This window comes from Cryptotermes secundus, unplaced genomic scaffold, assembly GCF_002891405.2.
Source record: "Cryptotermes secundus unplaced genomic scaffold, Csec_1.0 scaffold455, whole genome shotgun sequence".
Classification (NCBI taxonomy): domain Eukaryota; kingdom Metazoa; phylum Arthropoda; class Insecta; order Blattodea; family Kalotermitidae; genus Cryptotermes; species Cryptotermes secundus.
In genome coordinates, this window is record NW_019734967.1 from 188504 (window position 1) to 211165 (window position 22662).

A 22662-nucleotide genomic window follows, 5' to 3' on the forward strand; every position below is an offset into this window, starting at 1 on the left:
GTCATTAACTGAACAAGACGACATTCTGGTATGATAAGAAATCAGTCCTCAACGACATTTAGCTGCTTGGTACAGTAAAATGATTATTTCATTGGGATCTGCATTCACAGCCTAAGACTAATCAAATTTCATGTGTATAAACCAACATATGTGTATGAGCTTAAGCAAACATAGATTATGAAGTAAGAACTCGCTCTTACAATGGCTGCTGAAAAGTATATATGATGCAGTCATGGATCCTCATCTGATCTTCATACCCAATAAGGAGTAATCTTAGTGGTCATGCCAATACATAAAATTTATGAATATGAAGAGAAGAAAATCCTAATGTAATTCAGCAAGTTACATTATACAGATAGGTGCGCTGCAAGTGGGCGATGAATTATATGCTTCAGAAATTTAGAATGTGTTGCAAAAGTTGTTTATGTGCTGAAAGGCATGCATGACAGCAGAAGGGCCTCAATTCTGGCAGTTCTATATCAAATGTAACAGGTCTATGTCAACTCTTTTTAAAATAATCACTAATGAAGTTGTATTTGAGAAGGAGCGTCAGTAGCACAGATAACAAAACCCCGAGCTGCTCCCTCCATGGTGATGAACTGACTGCCATGCTATGAAAACCAGCATGCTTACATTTCAACTGTATTTAACCTCTTTACACTGCATCATCCAACTGAGCTCCAGAACAAATCATCAAAGCGAAATTCCCACCTTGAGCACACCAGAGTGAAGAAGTCCACCTTCTATTCACTAAGGATGGAACGTGCATAAAAAATAGACCAAATTCAATCCCTAGCTAAGATAACACTTCTGTTAATTCAGATATCTTATCTCAACCAAGCAGCACAAATATCTGCAGACAATACAATGAAGCATACAGTTAATTCAACGAAGTTTACACCCCTAACACAGGCACTAAACAGATACCACAAACTGCAACTTATCTGCCTCACCTAAGGGCATCTTCTCTGACAGTCCTCTGCGGAGCAAAGCACGAGATGGCCCAAACTCGGATTTCTACCCCCGTGAAGAACTGCTTCCCTCTCATGTCCCATACTCCTTGGTTCGGCATGGCCTGCTGTTTCGTCTGTCACACATCAACACAAACCAGCAAAACAATCACTGATTTTTCGAAGTTCTATAATGTTATCTTTCTTTTTCTTTTTCAGCAAACAAATTACAAACTGTTTCTGAAAATAAAGTACACACATGGCAAAAAATATTTACACACAAACAAAATAACATTTGATTTTAAACTCTGAATTTCATTCCCAAAGTGTCATTAAAGCCCAGCAATCACCCACACATTATAAAAGGGCAATGCATATTAGTGGTTAAATCAATAGTACAGTAAATTCTCACTAATCCAGATTAATTGGGGGAAGAGGTCATCCAGATTAAGCAATAATCCAGATTAGTGAAGTATGAAGTAAAATTTGCCCTACTTAAGAGTCAACAGTGATACTGAACAACATGCAAGACAATGTATTATATGTTCATCTGTCTCTGTGCAGTCAGAGTGACTAGTCTGCCTTCCTAAATGCCACGTGTCTTAAAGGTATGTAGTCAACTGTGAATAGCATTTTTTGTATTTTGATCTGAATTATCCAACATATGGATGAACTGTAACCAGATTAGTGAGGGTTTACTATATCTCAATACTATACTAAACTGTCAAAAAAATGTTAAGCACATCAGAATGTGGTAGGACCATGTTCCACACAGCAAGGAACAGCATGTCCAACTACATCACTTTATAATTCACTGACCCAGTGAATAAGAATATTTCAGAGAACAAGTGTCTAATGATTGCAAAAAAAAAAAAAATGTTTAAACCTTCAAAGCACAGTGGCTACCATATGTACCATCTACTTCAACATTATAAAAAACTCTGCATTTTTGGCATACAGTCGATTTACATGTTTCATATAGTTCTCAGAATAAACATTTCCCCAATAGAATTTACCAGCTGCTCTTTGTAATGGACATGGGATGTGTCTTCTATGAGGAAGGAATTGAATTTTTAAATATTACTCATACTTAAATCAACTTCAAAATTCTAGGGCATAACGGAGCTTTGAAGATTTTAGAAAAAAGTCCTGCTCTAAAAACACACTTAGCACTCACACTCAAGAGCTTTCAAATTATTCCAGCCTAACATACTACTAAGTCTCTCTGCAATAATTCTTGAAGGACTGAATGCTTGAGAAGTAATTTGTTAAAATTAAAATGAAGCCTTATTAAACAGGGACATATGGTCGAGCACGTGCTTCAACAATGAAACTGTTACAAATCTTCCATTAAGAGATGAATCTGTAACAAACGCCTGATAGTTCATGCTACCCTGCCAAAATCTAACCATATACATGGTTGAACCTTTGGTCGGCAGAAATACATTTATTGATTTGGAGGTACAAAACCCTAATTCCCTTCAAAGTAGTCTCCTTGGTAATGCACACACTTCTCCCAGCGTTTCTGCCACTGTTGGAAACATTTCTGGAAAGCATCTTTTGGAATGGTGATCAACTGGGCTGTCACATTCCGCATGATGTCTTCTCTTGACTCAAATCGGGTTCCTTTCAGTGGCATTTTCAGCTTGAGAAATAGCCAAAAGTCACACAGAGCCATGTCGGGAGAGTACGGAGCCTGACGAATCACAGGGATGTTGTGTTTGGAGACAAAAGTCTGAATCAGATGCGCAGAATGGGTGGGTGCATTATCATGATGGAGCTGCCAAGTTTTTGCTGCCCACAGATCCAGTCGTTTGCCCCGCACAGCATCACAAAGGTGACAAAGGACCTCCTGGTAGTATTCCTTTGTGATGGTTTGGCCTTGTGGTGCGTACTCATGATGCACAACCCAATGGGAGTCAAAGAAAACGGCCAAGATAACCCTGACATTGCTGCAGACCTGCCGTGTTTTTTTGGCCTCGGGGATGTCGGATGTTTCCACTGTGACGACTGCATCTTGGTTTCTGGGTCGTACACATAAACCCACAACTCATCGCCTGTGATCATGGTGTTCAGAAAGTTGGGGTTACTGTATGCATTGTCCAGCATGTCCTGTGCGATTTCCAGACGGCGTTGCTTCTGCTCCATTGTTAGCAGTTTCGGTACAAATTTCGCGGACACTTTTATGCCCAAATCCTTGGTCAAAATTGAATGTACCGATCCACTGCTTACCCTATCTCGTTCATAAGTTCTTGGACTGTGATACGACAGTCCTACATGACCAAAGTCCGCTCTTGCTCAATGAAATTCTCATTTCAGCTTGTTGAGGAACTGCCTGAACGCGGTTCGCTGTCCACTGATGTGCGGCCATCTTTGAAGCAGTTGTACCACTCCTTTATCCATGAGTTGCTCATGGCGCTAGGTGGAGCTGACTGGTCAGCTTCACACCCCAGATTTTTCTACCCTGATGATGGAGGCGATACATTCCTCTGAAAAGTCAGTTCACACAGGATCTACGCAGTGGCAAATCCCAGATGATGTCATTCTTCGTAGTCACTGCTGTAAAAACCTCATATCTTACTTACAGTTTACTTATTAACAATAAATAAAAATACTGTGTTATTCCATGGTCCCCTTTACAGGCAGTCCACTAAAAAAATTATATCACTTGGTTATATACTCTGAGACGATGAAAGCATCGTAAAAGAAATCATACATCAATAATGCTGTTCCTTTCTGTACGTAACCAGCCATATTAGTAGTATTTATTTCTAGTGGTTATAAGAATTACAAAATATAATAATGAAACTGTGAGAGACCTGTCCGCTGAGCGAACTAACCCTGCCACCATACTGCAGCTTGGGTGGGGGTAGGACGCGTCCCCGCACTTCCATCATATTGTTGCTGATAGTGAGGCCAAACTCTTGAACATAGGCATCATTATTGAAGTCAGCCCGCCTGACCAAGTTGTTGATCTCTCTTTCACGGTCTGGTGCTGAGCGGGCTGTAGCCTTAATCATTGTTGATGTCTGCATGTCTGTTAATTTCTTTATACAGCGCTGCCCTGCCACTATATTGCATACCTGATGACAAACAGAAACACAATCATTCTACACTGTGAGGACTCTAGCTTCAGTGGTCAACAATCATTTACATATGCATAAAGTCTAAAGTCACCACAAGGACTGGCACGATTTTCAAATGTCAGGAAAAGCAGACAGCACCAAAACAAAAAAGTGCCATCATGAGTAAGGATTAAAGGTTCTGAAGGTAAACTGGTGATAATTCACTTTAAAAGAACTATCTACTCTGTGTTATAGCCTCACTGTTTAAAAATTAAATTTTTTCTTGAAATTCTGATATAAAACTGAAACACAAAACTAAAAACAGATAAGATATTGAAAATATCAGTATTCTAGGATGCAATTCCAAGTAGCTGGATAGACAGGAAACTGTTCCAAAGGAACCTGCCACGTCTTGGGGGCCCAAGGAAGACTTGAGACAATGCATTATCACTCACCTACCAAACTACATAGTGTCACATCTCAGAGGACAGTAAATTCAGTCATTATCATGAGAACCTCAAAATCTCAACTAACTTTCTGATGTAAAATTTAAATTCACGTTCATTTAAATGCCCACTGTACATTACCCATTTTGACAAGCACATTAACAAGTTAATATATGTTAAAATGGCTAATATCTGGATACATAGAGCATTAATTATATCTTGAATATAGCCAAATTAACATAAACAATAATAAGTGAACATATATTAATAATTTTAAATCTGGTGGGTAGGAGGATCCATGTATCAAAAAGAAATGTTATTTTGTGGTCTTCCACAGGGGAAAAATTTATTCTAGGTTTAAAGTATTTCATGATGGCGTACCACATCATTTAAGATCATCATGCTGGACATGTCCATCATCTTGGTTTTACATTAAAAACTAAGATCATAGGGCAAAGTCCAAATGAATAGCCTTAGACAATTTAATTACTCATCTAAGTTCTCATAGGTACAGTTCTCCAGCATATCCACCTAGAAACTGCATCCTGACTTCCCTCCATACTTGAACACTGGCCTCAGAAAAAACATGAACCAAATGTCTTGTAACTGCTAGACAAATAATCATCAGTTTAAAATAAGAGTTGTACACAGTTCATAAGAATGCAGGACTCTGCACATCAAGAGTAAAAGCAAAAATCTTAAACAGATTGAGCTTATTTTCTGAAATACACACCAAAGGTGAAAAGAAACATTCAAAAACGTTTTCTAGAAGAAGTTTACTTTCCACAAGATATTTTAAGTGTCTAAACAAAAATTTTAAACAGACTGAAAACAGCTGAGTCTTTGAAGGACAAAGAGCAGAAAAATCCAAAAGGCGCACTGCCTTACCATGAGTTCATCAACCACGATGAATAAGAAAAAAATCAGACCTGTGCCATACACTTTATCAATAAAGATACACCTTCAATTCTGCTATGTAAAGGCATTCCTACAAATTATTACTATATGTAAGAGACCAGTGCCTGCAAAAACAAAAGTAGCGCAGAAATTTATATCCTCCAAATTTTGGGGGTTGACCAACAAACTTAAAAGAGTTTGTAACAACTCGGCTAAAAGTTCAACTGAACCCCCCTTTAAAAATAAACAACTTACATTTTCATACACTGGATCTGGGAGAAAGGGAGGGAGCGGTAAATGCATCCACAATGGTCTGTCTGGGAGATAAGCTGCAGAAGGAATGGACATATGCGTTACCAGAGACTGCTAAGCTATACTACAGGTACAGTTTAATCTAAGTTTCATAACACACATAAAAATGATAAAAGTAGACTGTTGATTATCCATGCATGCATTATTCACTTCACAGGTTAACTACAGAAATTTTACAATCCCTCAGGTACAGCTTAATTGCTTCCTGTAATGTTTTTAGGCGCTGTCCATTACACCTGTTTCAGTAATAACCATCAGTGATATTTTATAGCTCTTTGCAGTAAACTGTGCATCTTCTCACATTAAAAAATCCCACTTTATTATTTTTAATGTTTGCATTCTGTTATGTGAGTGTAACTAATAATACAAACTTCGCTGTCAACGCAACTATAATTTATTATGTTCCACTACATGTTTCGACCTTTACAGGGTCATCCTCAGGCGCTGTGTTTTACACACTTTCGTTACTGAATTGTAAAGCATGTATCCATATTTCCATATATAGGCTTAAAATGAATGCATTCTAGGTACATTTATATTCTAACTGCTACATGTGGATTTAAATATTTACGAAACTAAAAGTTAAAAATTAAAAATTAATTTCACTAATTTTTAAAATTAATTTAAAAGTGTCATATGCTGTATTCAGCTTAGTGTCTGTTGCTGTAGCAGACCACGCATCTTTTTGTCTGACTCTTCTATTACTGGCTAGATTCGTTTATGTTAACTGTTTCTTGAGCACAAATATATCCTCTCTTATCACCAGGATGTCAATTGTTACTGTTGTTGTGTTGTCTAATTTATGTGGTACACTTTGCTGCTGGTCTACACTGATATAATTAAACCAAAATGTAATTTATGCTGCCTACAGACAAAAACATAATGAATGCACCTGAAGTATTACACTACACCTGCATCTTCGAAGCTATTCAAAGTGGTTACCATACTAATATGAATGTAACAAATAATAATTCAACATTATTGATGTGTTTACTATTACTGGAACTGAGGAGTCAAATCATCTTTATGCTTACAAATTGTGTGGAGATCTGCTCTTACCTCAAGTGGCAGATACGTGTGTTTGTGTTCCTGCCCCACCTGTAGGCACGGCAGGTGCGGGTATCGCAGTTTCATCTTGTACTTATCCAGGAAATACTTTGCTACTGTACATTCCACAGTTTGCCCATTCTCTAATTGAAGTGGAAAACTAAGGGAATGAAAAGCATAATTATATAATAAGATGTTTACATACAAATAAATAAATCATATATGTACAAGCAAAATTAGCACAATTATTTGCCCAAAGAATCTGTCTATAGTTGTTGTAACATATGAGAATATTACTTTTCAGATTATAATTTTAGACGCCCGACCAAGGTGACTGCAGCTAAATGTGATGTGGCAACACCGCACAGATACTCATGCCCATGACTCCACGATGTGAGTCCTTGATGACAAAAGAAGAAAAAATAATGCCTCATATAATAATAATAATAATAATACAATAATAATAATAATAATAAACTTTCAACCAAAGCATAACCATGACTGCAGTTCCCACACCACACTGTCATAATGCGCTCAACTTCAACCAGTTTCCATGAAAAATATACATCACTGAAATTCTATAAAGGTCCAAAATATGCCATTTGACTTTCCCACCTAAATTTCTGGCCTAAAGAAAGCTATTCCTACAACAAGTCATGGAGGCCCACAGGGTTATGCGATGTCAAGGCTCCCACATTTTCTAGAAAATTGGTTCATAAATAGTGGACAGGTCATCAGCCTTATGCACCCGTCGCCCTTTATGCCCACGAAGATTTTTTGTACTCATTTCTATTAGAGGCCGAGTCAAACCTGAAGACACAGTGCGATTGGAAGGATTAGGTTAACTGAAAAATCCAATGAACTATCGGGAATCGAACCCATAACTTTCCAGCTTGTAGCATAGTGCCTAAAGGCAGAGTTCTGAAAATGATGAAGTGTTGTTATGCAAGCAATTACAAGGATATGAAGAGTTCTTTTAGAATTTATTTAACAAGACTTATAATACATGCACATAATATTTAACTAAAAGATGGCTGAAACGTGTGTTAAATCTCCCAAAACACACAGTGTATTTGAATATCATATCCACCCAAATAACACAGGAATATCATTTGGCAAAAACAAAAGTATGACAGGAATATTCATTTAACATTCAGTTCACTGACCATTATATCTAATGGTTGCCCTGCAATGATACAGCAATCTTCTGACAATATACAGTCTCAGTACTGAAAGCATCATTAAATAACCTATCACAGGGTAATCTTAAATGTGATGGTTAGGCAGATGGGACCCAAGGTTTAATGTGGGCCTCAAACAAGTGCATGTGTTTGTGTAACTGCAGGACTCTCATTACTAAAGTTTCACCTTTGGTAAGAATGAAAGATTCAATCTGTAAGCAGAAACATCTGCACAACAAAACTGAAAATATCACACTGGGCATCTGCTATCATATCACAAGGCCTCATGATACCCCATCCTAAAAACAGTACACTGCACCCACGAACTTTCTGTTTGGTTTTGAAAGCTCATCTATTCTGTAACAACTAATGCTAGAAACATGAATGTTCCATGAAACCAAAGAATGGTGCAAATTTACCAGTACTGTTCATGAAGTTCGAGCAAGGTCCTTTCACTGCTCTGCCCATGTCCTACCAGCATTCCAATTTCCGCTGTACACGTTAGAACATCTGGAGTTACAGAGTCAACAAGGCTTTTGATTCTTATCTTAAATGGTCAACATCACTGACTTTACACCCAGGGCCACTTGTTTAACACAGTCCCATAAGTGAAGTTCGGTAAAATACAATCCAGAGATCAAGGTGGCCAACGAGGCTTCAGAATCTCTCTTCCAATCCAATATGCTGAGAAAAATTCACTTAAGATCTTCATCGACAATATCTGCATAGAAAAGTGGGACTCCAATAAGATAAAATGCTGCTCTATCACTTTCAATCTGTGGTTATTAAGTCTCAACATGTCCAAAGACTGTTCATGAAGTCTGATGACTATCATGGTAGATTGGAAGTGGCAGTATTACTTATGGAAATAGGTCAAAAGCAAAAACTGGCAACCTGAACCACATGAAGTGATGAATGAGACACACGGCTAAGACTGTGGCTACAGATGTTCTCAATCAGATGTGGAAAAACTGCAATACAGACTTGGCAAGTAGAAAGCAATAAATGGGGTATACAACAAACTTCATAAACACACAGAAATTTTTGCTTTTTCTTTCATTTTACGTTTCTGGCACCATACATCACAAAGCAGGGAAGCCTGAAAACCACACTACAGGTATATATGTGCACAATGTAGTGGCCACAAATTATGACTGGTGAAAAGATAAGGGCTCAGACAGTCATGACTTATTTCATTGGTATTCAACTCGAGGAACTGAGCAAAATCATTGTCAGGATAGCTGGCAGCATGGCTGAGATTCTAACCGGGCATCTATCCAATTCAAACCTGCAGTGATGCCACTACATCAACCTGTTTAATAATATACAAAAAAGAACACCTATAATGATGATTTCTATCTACTAGACTGTAACTCCTCACAGCCCAGTGGAAATCAATCAATGTTTCACAGGAACATACTGTCTTAATCTTAAGAATAGGTTGGGCAAGAAACCAGCATGAAGCAGGTGGTATGTTCTTCTGAGCCACTGGCCGACTTTCACCACACTATGTGGCATTATACCCAAGAAGATAGAACTCTTCATAGTCATTGCTTTGAGAACCTCAAATACAGGAACCTCTGTAAGTTTCTTGGCTAAACTTGGTGAATTAAAGGATTTAAAAAGGGCTGAACTCCCAGATACCTTTTATTCAAGCACCCATAATTCTCAAGTGACAGGAAAATATTTCAAAGAAAATTTACCATTCTTATAAAATCACTCCTGAAACAAAATTCATCCACCACACAGCAGTCCTCCCAGCCACCACTAGCAGCACTACCTAACCTTCACCCCCCACTACATATATCCTCTGAGAGGCCGCGCCATAGCTCAAGCGGTTAGTCACTGGCTTCCCACCGCGGCAGCCCTGGTTCACAAAATTATGTTGGACAGTGTCCACTCTCTTAGTTACATTTAAAATTATGGGCTTTTGAAACTAGAGTTGCATCTGTCTTACGATGTAAAAATGGAAAGGAATCTACACATCTGGGCCTATTAGACACTGCTAGCCTTGATCACTGAACTGGTTGATTTTGTGATCCCATTACAGTATATCTACAAGCCTTCTCCCGTCAACCTGCTATCCCCTAAGAAGACTTCCACACAAGAACTAAAGCAAAAATGTATTACCTTGACTTTGAAGAGAAAATGTAAATATTAGACATAGTGAAAAACAGCAAAAACTTGATATGCTTATGCAGGAATCGAATGTTGTCAGCAATCCATAACACTAAAGCACAAAGTGGGAAACCATAAGTTTAAAGGGTTCTATGTGATTCTATGTGAAATAACAGAATCTCAGAGCCATGTCACAGTATCATTCTCTCTCTTGGTTAAGCTTGGAGACCATGATAAAGCATTACATGAATGGTGTTCATTAGAGATCACAAGATGAACATGTCTCTGTGCTACTGGAAATGGTAAAGAAACCGTACAAGAACATGAAAATCATAATGTCATGTGTCATTTGTCGGATATGGCTCGCGATCCAAAACCTTGTGCAACAGATGGACAGGAGAAACCTGTGGGTAAGAAATAAGCTCAGTGGTTGCCTGCTGAGGCATGTCTACTGGTCCATACTGTATTGGTTTCAATCAGGAGACTGTCATGCAAACAGCATTTCCCATTCCCCACACATCCCAGATGAACGACTATTTAAAGTACATATATAGCACACAGGCACATTCTCTTAACAAATACGTTTCAAGAAGCACCAACTAGAATTTCCCTTGTTAATTTCAGCACACATAAACCCATAATGTCAAACACTCTTTGAAGCCCTGAAACCAAAAGCAAAAGTACACCCATATACTCACGACTGCATCTGCGCCGGCCTTCTCGTCACATTACACACTCTGTACTTCCGCCTCATGGTGCCACAATGCGTGATTTCGATTTTCAGCCCCTTGATCTCTTTGGTAAATTTTACCCTCTGTGAATCTGTCAGAGGTTTGCGTTGCTCGTTTATGTCCCGTATATCCAAAACTTCACACATGAATTCAATTACAGGTTGTGCCTTGTAAAAGGCTGTTGCAGAAACTGTAAATAGAATGGTTGAGCAATGCATTACACCTTTGTTTCCTTCATTGCAACTGATCTGCTACATTTAGCAGATACGAGAGTCGTACTGAAAGTCATGAGCAACAATTTTTTGTAAAGTAACATGCTTTATTATTGACAAACCAAATACACCACCTAAATCTACAGACCTTTCTTTACTTTTCCACATAATCCTCACTTCTTTGTACACATTTCTCCCAGCGTTCTCAGAGTTTGAAAATTCCCCTTCTGTAAAATTCCGTTCCAGCCATCCGAAGACACTGATGCACTGCTTTCTGAATTGCCTCCCTTGTCTCAAAACGTTGTCCACGCAGCTGATCCTTCATAAATCCGAAAAGATGGTAGTTGGAGGGTGCCAGATCAGGGCTAGAGGAGGGGTGTGGAAGAACTTCCCACCCCATCTTAGCAATTGCTTCCGATGTGAGGCGAGCGGCGTGGGGGCAAGCGTCATGCAGGATGATGATGTTTCGTCCTGGACGTTTATCACACAATGCACAACGGAGCTTGTGCATCTGGACATAACGAGCAGCACTGATGGTTTGCCCAGGTTCCCGGAATTTGGCCAGAATAAACCCCTCTGCATCCCAGAAGACTGTGCCCATCACCTTCGCTGCTGATGGCACTGTCCTTGCCTTCTTTTTTTGAGAGAGAATGCAAATGGTACCATTCCATACTCTGCCGTTTCGGTTCAGGCTCGAAATGGTGAAACCAGCTTTCGTCACCTGTCACAATACAGAGCAAAAAATCATCGCCTTCGTGTCGATATCTCTGCAGCAGTTCTGAGGCGATGGCTTTTTGCTGACCTTTGTGGTCTTCGGTCAATAACCACAGGACCCAACGAGCACAAACTTTCCTATAGCCCAAGCTTTCAATCATCTCCTGTACTGCACTATGCCCTATTCCAAGTTTTCGGGCTATTGTGTCCACAGTCACACACCTGTCATCTTCAATGGTCTCCTCCACTCTTTCCTTGTTGCGTTCAGTTGAGGCTGTTCGAGGACGACCGCTCCAAGGCTCATCTTCGATGCTGGTGTTTCCATCTTTAAATGTTTCACCCATCTTCGAACACTGCTCGCATCCATGCACACTTCCATAAACACGCTGAAGTCTCTGCTGAATTTCTGCAGCAGGGATTTCCTCTTTCACAAGAAATTCGATGACAGCACGCTGGCGAAATGACATATCATTGTCGGCCATTTTGTTAGGAGTGATACTGGTCACGTGATGCAAGCCATTGATGTCGTAAGACACTCAAGGTTAACACAACAGCTGGTTCCACCTACCACCGTATTCTCTTTCGTCTGCTGTTCCCAGGTTGCATGCAAAAAAAGTTGCTCATGACATTCGATATGACCTACGTAATAAATGTTATTATTTTCTAGCAAAAGCTGCTTCATATTTTACACCACTTTAATACTCATTATGAACCCTTCTTGGGAATACACAGCTAGTCTCTAAATGCTCATTCTTCCAGGCTCAAAGGTATGCAGCCTTCTGCAGAAGGAACTGGATATGCCAACATGAGGATATTACATGTGCCAAAATTTGCCAATTGCATGTGGCAACCCACATAAATTGGATGTGCTGACACGTGAACTGAATGTACCAATATAAATTGGATGTGCTAACACAAACTGTATGTGCCAGCGCACACAAAATAGACATGGCAACATATAAAAATTCAAGCTCAAACTTTCCTCTAAGTGTGGCTTTAAGCTACAAATAAATTCCAAAACTTTTCACCTACTTTTATAGCCATTCTCACTCACACCCTGAATCTGGTATGTCTGATAATACTGCCACATGAGACTTCTAATTTCTCTATCCACACTTTTAACATTTCAAGGCATGACAATGCAGTGTTATATGACTCACAAATGATAGCAATTACTGGCCGAGCCATTTTCTAAAATATGTACCTAATACAAAAACAGAAGAGAGGAGAAAATCACTCATTGCAACAGAAATTAAAGAACATATATTAACTGAATGATGCTACTTTGCTCGACTTTATTACACTGACTGTGCACAATAAAATGTTCATTAAAACACACTTGACATTGTAGGCCATGCTTGTTACATGTCATCAGCATTCACGGATAGCAGCAGAAACCATTTCAAGAAACTGCTGATTCAGGCCTGTAGCATGAGGGCATAAAGGCAGGCTCATGGATATGAATTAGATAATGAAAGCACTTTAGGGTTTAACTCTGAAATTTCATGTAAGATTTGAGGCTTTCACGGCGGTGACTATGAAGAAAGCAGTCTTCTAGGATTTGGCACTGTGTATATGTGGTGTTAACCGACGTTTCGGAGGAACTTATCACCTCCATTTTCAGGGTAGAAGAAAAAATAAGAAATTTGCAAGCGAAGAGACCGTGAGAACCGGTAAAAGCAGACCGGTTCTCACGGTCTCTTCGCTTGCAGATTTCTTATTTTTTCTTCTACCCTGAAGATGGAGGCGATACGTTCCTCCGAAACGTCGGTTAACACCACATATACACGGTGCCAAATCCCAGAAGACTGCTTTCTTCATTGAAATTTCATGTTTCCTATATAGGCAAAACTTCACTTCCACATATAATGTATAGCAAAGGCTACATGTTGTTTCATGAACAAACAGAGCTTGCAGCGTCTACAGATCGGCACTGACAATAAGAACATTATTCAAGCTGCTGGGTGAAATTGATCCCAAGGAAAGTTCTGACTTCTGCCCAGAGCTCCACAGTGGCTACACACCATCAATGTTCAACATCATCTTCCACTGTGATGGCCTCACAGACTGATGGAAACCAAACCACACCTCCCTCCCTCCACCCAAAGGATGGTAGTATCCATCCGGTGATGAGAAGAACGATCGCCCCACGGGAGTGTATGTCATGGACGGTAAGTGGCGCATAACAACATCCAGAGCCTGAAATAATTAACATAATATATTAAACACAGTCAGAATATAGTGTAATGCATGTTGTCCACCAGTGGTTCAACTTGAAACTGTCAAACTGAGAAGGTAACCGACACATAATATAAACTGTTAAAATATTATTTTTATATCCAGGGTAAAAAACCATTACATTCATACTCTGTTACCCTTTCCTGTTCTCTTTATTTCCAATCTCAATCCTACCAGCTACATACAATGGCAAACGAGACCGAGAGGAAAATAATATGCATACAAACTGTTGAAGAAAATATAAAATGCTATCTGTTGTTCCTATACATGAACTACTAGAACAGATGTCAAAGAATGTAAAGGTCAAAGATATACAATACTTGGCACACAATTATAATGAGTCACAAAATTCAAAATTTGTGGCAGAAAGCTTCCAGAAGCGGATGTATGTTGGAAAATTGCAATGCTGAACAAGATTGGAAACTGTTTAGATCAACGAGACATAAGTATTTATACTCATTATTTACTGGTAGCAGTGAGCAATTTAAATGATTAAGTCAACAATGGACTGCTTATATTAGAAGAGACCAAAGATTTGACAATGCTAATACCAATGTCAGCCAATGGCTATTATACTGATTAAATATGTGTTCAAACAACACAGTCATGATTTCGGTCTGACGTCTTGCCTTCTTTGCCACACATTCACCATTATATAAATGAGAAAGACTGTATGTCATGTCAGATTGAAGGACTGTGAAATACAGAGGCGTGGGGCCACTGAGACAAACTCCTGGCTGAATGTCCTGTGAGGCGTCGGTAAACAAGGGGTCATGATGGTTTCTTGCAAAATCCCAACATTATTCTCAAGTCATGAATACACAGAACAGTACACCCCCTTGTACTTTGTTCAGAATCCCTATGTGAATTTTCCACAATTACAAAATGTTTACACAAATCTGGCCACAAAACCTGAATAGCAGAGGCCTCTAAAGATCCCAGCTTACATATATATGAGAGAAGATTATTTATGGCTATATACTGTGACGTGCTGCCTGAAAGCCGGAATATAGGACATCCATTGCTGCACAATGGACAATGAGAACACATGCTACCTAGGAAACTGTCTACCCAACAGAGGCAGAAATGCTGAATTCCCATGGCAACGAATAGACCAGCTAATAAATATTCCAGCTAACAGAGAAACTGAACCTTTCGACAAGGTGGCCTCCATCCTGTCCGAGGGTAGGATATAAGCGAAGAACAGTTCAGAGGACCAAGTCAATTTAGATTCAACAAGAGCTAAGAAGAGAGTTCTGATCCAACAAGAGCTAAGGACTTCAGACTAAACGAGCGATTCGAGAAGAACAAAGACACTCCACCAAGAATAACGGCGCAAGAGTGTATAACAGTTGAAGCGGAAATATCTGAAGGCATTATAAGTGAGAGAGGTTATAATTTTGAGTGTTATAACAGTTGAAGAGGAAACATCTGAAGGCGTTTTAAGTCCAAGTGATTGTATTAGTGAGTGTAAAAAGTGACTGTCCAATAAACATACAAGGTTTGTCCCAAAAGTCATGAAATATATTTCTTTCCCGCGCTCCTACTGGTCGGAGCGCGCTGGAACCCGTTGGGTTGAGGGGGGAGGCCTTTAGCTTCACAGCACGCGCAAGGTCAGTCTGCTCGAGCATTGGAGGCATCAGTATCGCTGACTTAGTGCACCTGTGTTTTGTGACCACGGCGCGTGATGGCGGATACTTTCGAACAACGTTGGGCAGTCAAGTTCTGCACAAAGCTCAACAAAAAAGCTGCTGAAACTCATGAACTGCTTAAGCAAGCCTACGGGGAGTCTGCTCTATCATATGTGCAAGTTACAAGGTTGGTGAAGAAGTTTCAGGAGGGCCAGGAAGGATTGGAAGATGACCCCCGCTCTGGACGACCATCAACAAGCCAAACCGATAAAAATGCGACTCGTGTGCGTGATTTGTTGAATACTGACCGTCGAATGACTGTCCGGTTGTTAGCCAACACGCTGAACATTCCAAAAACCGTTGTGCATCGCATCGTTATGGACGAATTGAACATGCGAAAGGTGTGCGCCAAGCTGGTCCCCAAATTGCTGATGGACGAGCAAAAGGCCAATGGAGTGCTGATCGCGAGTTAACTGAAGGAACGTGTGGAAATTGAACCTCATTATTTAGACTGTGTTATTACCGGTGATGAAACATGGACATTTGAGTACGACTCAGAAACGAAGCGCCAGAGTGCTGACTGGCACACCTTGGCTTCCCTGAAACCGAAGAAGGCGAAGATGAGCAAATCCAAAGTGAAAACAATGCTCGTCGTCTTTTTTGACACCAAGGGTGTGGTCCACAAAGAGTTTTTACCCCAAGGACAGACTGTCAACGCTCCCTACTACGTGGATGTTCTAGAGAGATTAAGGAAAAGGGTCATCCGCATGCGAAAAGACATTGCCGCTAACTGGCGGCTGCATCATGACAATGCACCCAGCCACACGTCTCTGCTCATCCATGAGTTCCTGGCGAAGCACCACGTGGCAACGCTGCCGCAGCCACCCTACAGCCCCAACCTAGCTCCGGCCGACTTCTTTTTGTTCCCGAGGATCAAAACTGTACTCAAAGGACGCCGTTTTGAAAGCATTCGGGCTATCCAAGCGGCCGTGAAAACAGCTTTAAATGAGGTTCCCGTTGAGGCCTTTGAGGGGGTGTATCGGGCATGGGAGAGTCGGTGGAAAAAATGTGTAGATACTCATGGACAGTACTTTGAAGAATATTAACACTTTGTACCAATATCATCAATAAATTAAAAAAAAATATATATATATTTCATGACTTTTGGGACACACCTTGTATTCATCTAATCCGAGACTTACATAAATTTCTTGCCACATTGCCTAGGAAACGCGACAATATATATGTGTTACATACCTCTGTATGTTAATTCACGCTCATGCCAAAGTACTTTCCATTTACTCAAATGAGTAGCAGCTCAATTTGACTCTGTTCAATCCGAAGAATGAAGATGTAACATAATTCATTATTTTAATGGAGAAAGGAGGGAAGGAGATAAGAATATAAATAGTTTCAGAGTGGTCTGAAGAAAATTCTGGTTTAATATTCTAGCCAAGATGCTTGGCACAGAAAGTCAGCCCACAGAGGTCCAACCTATGCAAAGCCACCAGAATAAGTAACCAAGAACAATATAGTGGCAAGCACGTAACAGTGCACTCGTCATCTCAGAGCCCTGTCACTTGTGGCTAACCTTGGACTACTATTTCCGTAATCCATGTGGGGTGCAAAATTGACTAGAAGCAAGAATCAGGGTAGGTATAGTTAGAAAAACTGATGCGGGTGAACAAGTTGATGAAACCACTGATCAAGAGTAGAGATATTTCTTCAGATGTGTAGGAAACGCTTCTTGTGTGTAAGCACAGAGAGAAATACCATGTTATCCAGTGAATGAACCTTTACTACAAAACCCCATGGACAGCATCAACAAGCACAGTTACCATTCCTTGAAAGGTGACCTCATGAATCAGCAACCAAGAAGAGGCAGGTTTAGAAACAGCTAATCTCCACCCTTCCTGTTTTTTGCAAATATCAGTTGGAATAAGGTCTTTCCTCCCTTGCTGTGACTTTACACATACATGTCATCGGCAGGACTTACATTATCTTACTCCTCCAGTGACATATGTTACTGTAACTAAGGGTCACGTTAAGATTCCCCACCCCCCCAAAATCACAAGCACTACAGGGATGAAAGCAACTTGCAGAGGGCATTATTATGTCACAATGTCACTTCCTATTCACCATCTCACCTGAAAACTTTCATCAAAATCTTAAAATTAACATTTTTTTTATTTTAATTATCTTCCACATCATTTTGCACCAATTCACTAACAGAAGTGCAGCAGATTTCAACAGCAATTTTCTAAGCACCTAATGTTAACCATATCAGTCAAAACATGCAGCACACCAATGTGTGAAAAATAATTTTAAAATTAAAAAAACATGAATTTTAAGATTTTAACATAAGTTTGCATGTCAGGTGGTAAATAAGAAATGGTAAGTGATGTGTAACAGGATGCTCCAGTACAACATTATGATCTTCTGCTTATGAATACATGCTCAATATTTAGTACACTCAATGGGGTTTCTATTGTGCATGACAATGGTCACATATTCTGAATATAGGAAGTGAAAAAGTTCAAAACAGCAAATAAAATTAAGTCAGTTCTTAATATGTCAAGGACTCGACAAAGAAACTGTTACACGTATTTTCCTACCATCTATTTTCTATTTGTACACTTACCAGAATGGCATCATATGGAATCTGTCTTGTACGACCTTCGAGAGCTTCTTCTAAGGCAAATAATGATACCTGGGCTATCCACTTTATTGTCACACGGAATACACGGTCTTTGCCTTCGCCAGGTAACGTCACCTAAAACAACCCACAAATCTTGCATCCATCATAATCCTTTAACAAACCGCCATGGACTGTATACATGAAAATTAGTTATTAACACAATATGAGAAGCCCAATAAAATCAAATTAAAATGCAGTTTCTTACAAATGTTACAGCATTGCATACTGAATTCTGAAACATTACTAGTTCACACAATCACTAACAGACTTATTCGCTCATTTCTATCTCTAATGCAACCCAAAATCTTTCACAATCTCCCCTTTATTTTAAAATGCCATTAAAATCACATTCAATTGAAACATGTTTTGGCCTTACAAGGCCATCTTCAACAACTGTTCACCAATTGAAACTGCCACACTGCACCAGTTCATATGTAAATGCATCCTATTCTACTGCATATCGTCATTCGCACTAAAATGTGTTTGTCTGAGAATGAACACTCTCTCTTCACTCTGCGTTATTTTCATTTTGCGGCATCCTCGTTCATGCTGTGTAGTTTAGTGTATATGCCTTTCTGTTAATCATCTGTACAACATTCATAGAAAACAATCTCAATAATTACTTTATTTCACTAAAACCACAGCACCTTTCAATCAACTGACGATACTGATCAGGTGGAAATTTCTGCAAAAATAAAAAGACAACTAATGAATTGCTTACACTAATTTTCCTGGTTGGGGATCGGATCGAAGTCCACTGAGAGAATACACGTCCCATGAATAAATAAATAAATATGTAATTTCATCAAGAATCTAGTTTTAACATGTCAAAAAAGAGCTACTGGAAATAATTTAAGCAAAAGATGTACAGGTTAAATACTAAAATAGACCATAGTAAGGTTGTAGTATTATTTTGGTATGCTGTACATAGTACACTCATTTTACGTGCATTCCAACAGTACACTACAGGAGTTGTGTTGTTTAAGTTAAACTCTAACACTTTGTTCTAACAATACAAGCAGCCATAACTGTCAACACAAACAAGCAAAACGTAACTCCCAGAGTACGCCGTCAGAATCCTCATAAAATTTAAGCACTATCCACAACATACCAATCTAATACAATACCACAATAAGATATAACAATGCACGGAAAATATATGCATCAAAGGAAGTCATCCCTAGTATAATCAGCCATATCTCCACACACCACATGAAAACACATACACCCATCTTTCACACTGTGTTGAGTACAAAGTGTTCTACATAATGAACACCGTAAAGTTACCATACAAATGACAACATAACTACAAACTACTTTAGTACTGAACCTGCCCATCATTTACTTCAACTATATTAAAACTTAACATTTTTAGATAAATTTACTTACTTACAGATTATCCACAGGTCATGTATATTATCAGCGGAAGTGGAAAAATTCTCCAATCAGGAAAATTTGTATAAGTAGTTCACCAATTCTACAAAAATTTCCATTTCATTATGATTATCAATTAATCAATATATGTCATGGTTTCAGTGACCCAGAACTACCACTTATTATTCAAGTGTTATCCATTAATGTTGTCTGCACACATGATGAATGACAAGAATTTTCAAGACAGGATGTAAAGATTATTGCATTTGCATTTATATTTTTACAGTGTTCAAACATGAATATTTCAAAAGGCACACAGAAGTAATAGCTATAGCAACCCACATATTTATTATTTCTTTTGAACATTTTCATTTCCCTGATTTTACACCCTGATTTTAGGTGGTCCCTTCAAAAGAATAAAATTGAGGTTTCACTGTATGTACATTTGGATTCACATTTACTTTCAGTGCATTACTGAAATATGCCAACACAAGATGTTTTTCGTAACATATCAAATAACAGACACTTTACCTCCAATTCGACCCTATCGTTTCCTATAGGCAGTGGATCCCTGGTATAGAGATTATTCCGTCCATCAAAAACAGGTTTTAGAGTTCCAAATATTTTACTGTATGCATGGACCATTGTTTCGATGATCTCTCTGTTGACTTTACGCGGGCATTTGTCAGGTTGTATGTTGATATCGTAGTGATGAACAAAGCCTCGGGGCATGGATATTTGGAAGTGATTTGCTCTGAGAACTATTGGTCGACCTTCCCGGCCCAAGTTGGGCCTTCTCGGACAATTGAACACTGTAATTTCAAGAATGTCAGAATCACTGGTTATGTCCTCGAACATGAAAGCATCCTGCAACAAGCTGCTCAAAATATGATACAAATTTTAAAAGACATCAATCACTGTCCAAACATAAATATCTTTATAACATGAACAAATAACAACCATTATTCAAAAACAATTCTTGAGAACAAATTCAGGGACAGGCAACGAAGAGATAAGGTGAGCATAGGAGATGAGACTAGATTACTGCATGCTCTGAAGTTCAGAGATAAGAATTGCTGCTAACAACAGAACTCTCGTGTGCATGCATGCGAGTGGCTAGACAAGTAGAACTTTCAGTTGTAAGTTCTGAGGTTCTGATAGAAGTGACTTTTTAAGGTTGCAGTCTACTAGACTGTGACACCAGTTCGCCTTGTATGCAGATACTAACATTCCAGAGAAGGATTCCGCCTCTATCTTCATGGTTCAAATGTAGGGCAAGGTACCTACATAGACAGGTTACAATGGAAATGATAACTCATACCAAAGGAAAGGGATAAAGATATGGAGCCTGGTCCTGACCAATGGGAAGAGTGGCATAGAAAAAGACCCTTCAGAGCACTAATATACAGTGTGATTCAGAAAGATGAACACAATTTCAATTGGCTATATTTCCTGAACTATATGTTCCATTTGAATTCTGTAACATACATTTGAATGAGGACGTTGTAAAGTTTCTAATACTACTGTTAGAGCACTCCAGCACCGCGTCAGTTGTAAGCGAGATGGCTACTATGCAACACAAGGTTTTTTGCATTCATGAGTTCAGTAAAGTTGAATCTGCGACTGCGATGCAGCGTGCATTTCGTCCTAAGTTTAACATCCAACCTCCAACAAGGAAGAGCATTTATCGTTGGAATAAACAATTTCATGAAACTGGCTCTCTCTGTAAGGGTAAAAGCCCAGGCCAATCGCATGTATCGGAGGAGAATGCGGAGCACATTCGAGTGAGCTTTGAGCGTAGCCAAATGAAGTCAACCCATAGCACTAGTAGGGAACTTGGACTATCGCAAACAACTGTTTGGGGTGTATTGAGGTGCCGGTTAGTGTATAAGCCATACCACCTACAACTGGCACAGGCTCTTCACGCAAACGATAAGGTAAAGCATGTAGAATTTTGTGACTGTATGCTCAAAAACAGGGAAGATGAACTGTTTCTGCCTCGTGTAACTTTTAGCGATAAAGCTACGTTTCACCTAAGTGGGAAAGTCAACAGGCACACTGTTCGCATATGGGGGCTACAAAATCCCCGTGTAACACTCGAACATGTGAGGGACAGCCCGAAAGTTAATGTGTTCTCTGCACTATCGTTAACAAAGGTTTATGGACCTTTCTATTTTTATGAAAACACGGTTACTGGAGTAAAGAATCTTAGAATGCTGCAAAACTGGCTTGTTCCTCAAATGAATGAAGATTCAGGAGCTTATATTTTCCAGCAGGATGGAGCTCCATCCCATTGGCCCCTGAATGTTCGATGTTTCCTGAATGAATCTCTACCTCAACAATGGAGAGGTCGCATGGGGAATGAAGACCTGGCACTTCAGTTCTGGCCACCGAGGTCTCCTGATCTCACACCCTGAGACTTTTTCCTGTGGGGATTCGTGAAAGATACAGTATACGTACCACATCTTCCCACAAATTTGAATGACCTAAGAAACCGTATCACAGCTGCGGTGAACTCAGTGACGCAAGCTATCTGTCATCGAGTGTGGGATGAATTCAGCTACCGCCTAGATGTTATTCGTGCATCCGGAGGGGGGCACAATGAACATCTATAAACTTCCATGTATGTATAATCAAATGTAATTTATAGACTTAAAGTGCAACATATAATTCAGGAAATATACACAATTGAAATTGTGTCCATCTTTCTGAATCACCCTGTACTTCCTATCTAACTTACTTACTTACTTACTTACTTACTTATGGAGCTGAGCCCTTCTTGAGGAGAAGCGAAATCTGCAGCTACTCAAGAATTTCCCAGCAATTTATGGAACCCGGAAGTTCATTACTGTGTTCACAAGAGCCCTCCACTGGTCCCTGAGCCAGATCAATCCAATCCAATCCAATCCAATCCAATCCATACCATCCCATCCTATCTCTCTAAGATCCATTCTAATATTGTCCACCCTCCTACGCCTTGGTGTTCCCAGTTGTCTCTTTCCTTCTGGCTTTCCCACCAATATCCTTTTCTCCCCCATTCATGCTACA

At 39.5% G+C, this 22662-nt stretch overlaps 1 protein-coding gene across 4 annotated transcripts in view; it reads right to left on the reverse strand.

The window, feature by feature from the left end:
* Nucleotides 1-22662, reverse strand: part of LOC111869079 (protein argonaute-2) — a 96108-nt gene that overhangs the window by 39264 nt on the left and 34182 nt on the right. For 3 of the 4 annotated variants that reach the window (XM_023860292.2, XM_023860291.1, XM_023860294.2), the window contains 7 exons: nucleotides 20146-20426; nucleotides 18184-18315; nucleotides 13698-13872; nucleotides 10715-10937; nucleotides 6730-6877; nucleotides 3770-4033; nucleotides 954-1087 (listed from right to left, as the gene is read on the reverse strand). In XM_023860292.2, coding sequence (XP_023716060.1) covers nucleotides 954-1087; nucleotides 3770-4033; nucleotides 6730-6877; nucleotides 10715-10937; nucleotides 13698-13872; nucleotides 18184-18315; nucleotides 20146-20426 — 1357 coding nt within the window. The remainder of the gene's footprint in view (nucleotides 1-953; nucleotides 1088-3769; nucleotides 4034-6729; nucleotides 6878-10714; nucleotides 10938-13697; nucleotides 13873-18183; nucleotides 18316-20145; nucleotides 20427-22662) is intronic. The other variant, XM_023860293.1, reaches the window with a different exon arrangement.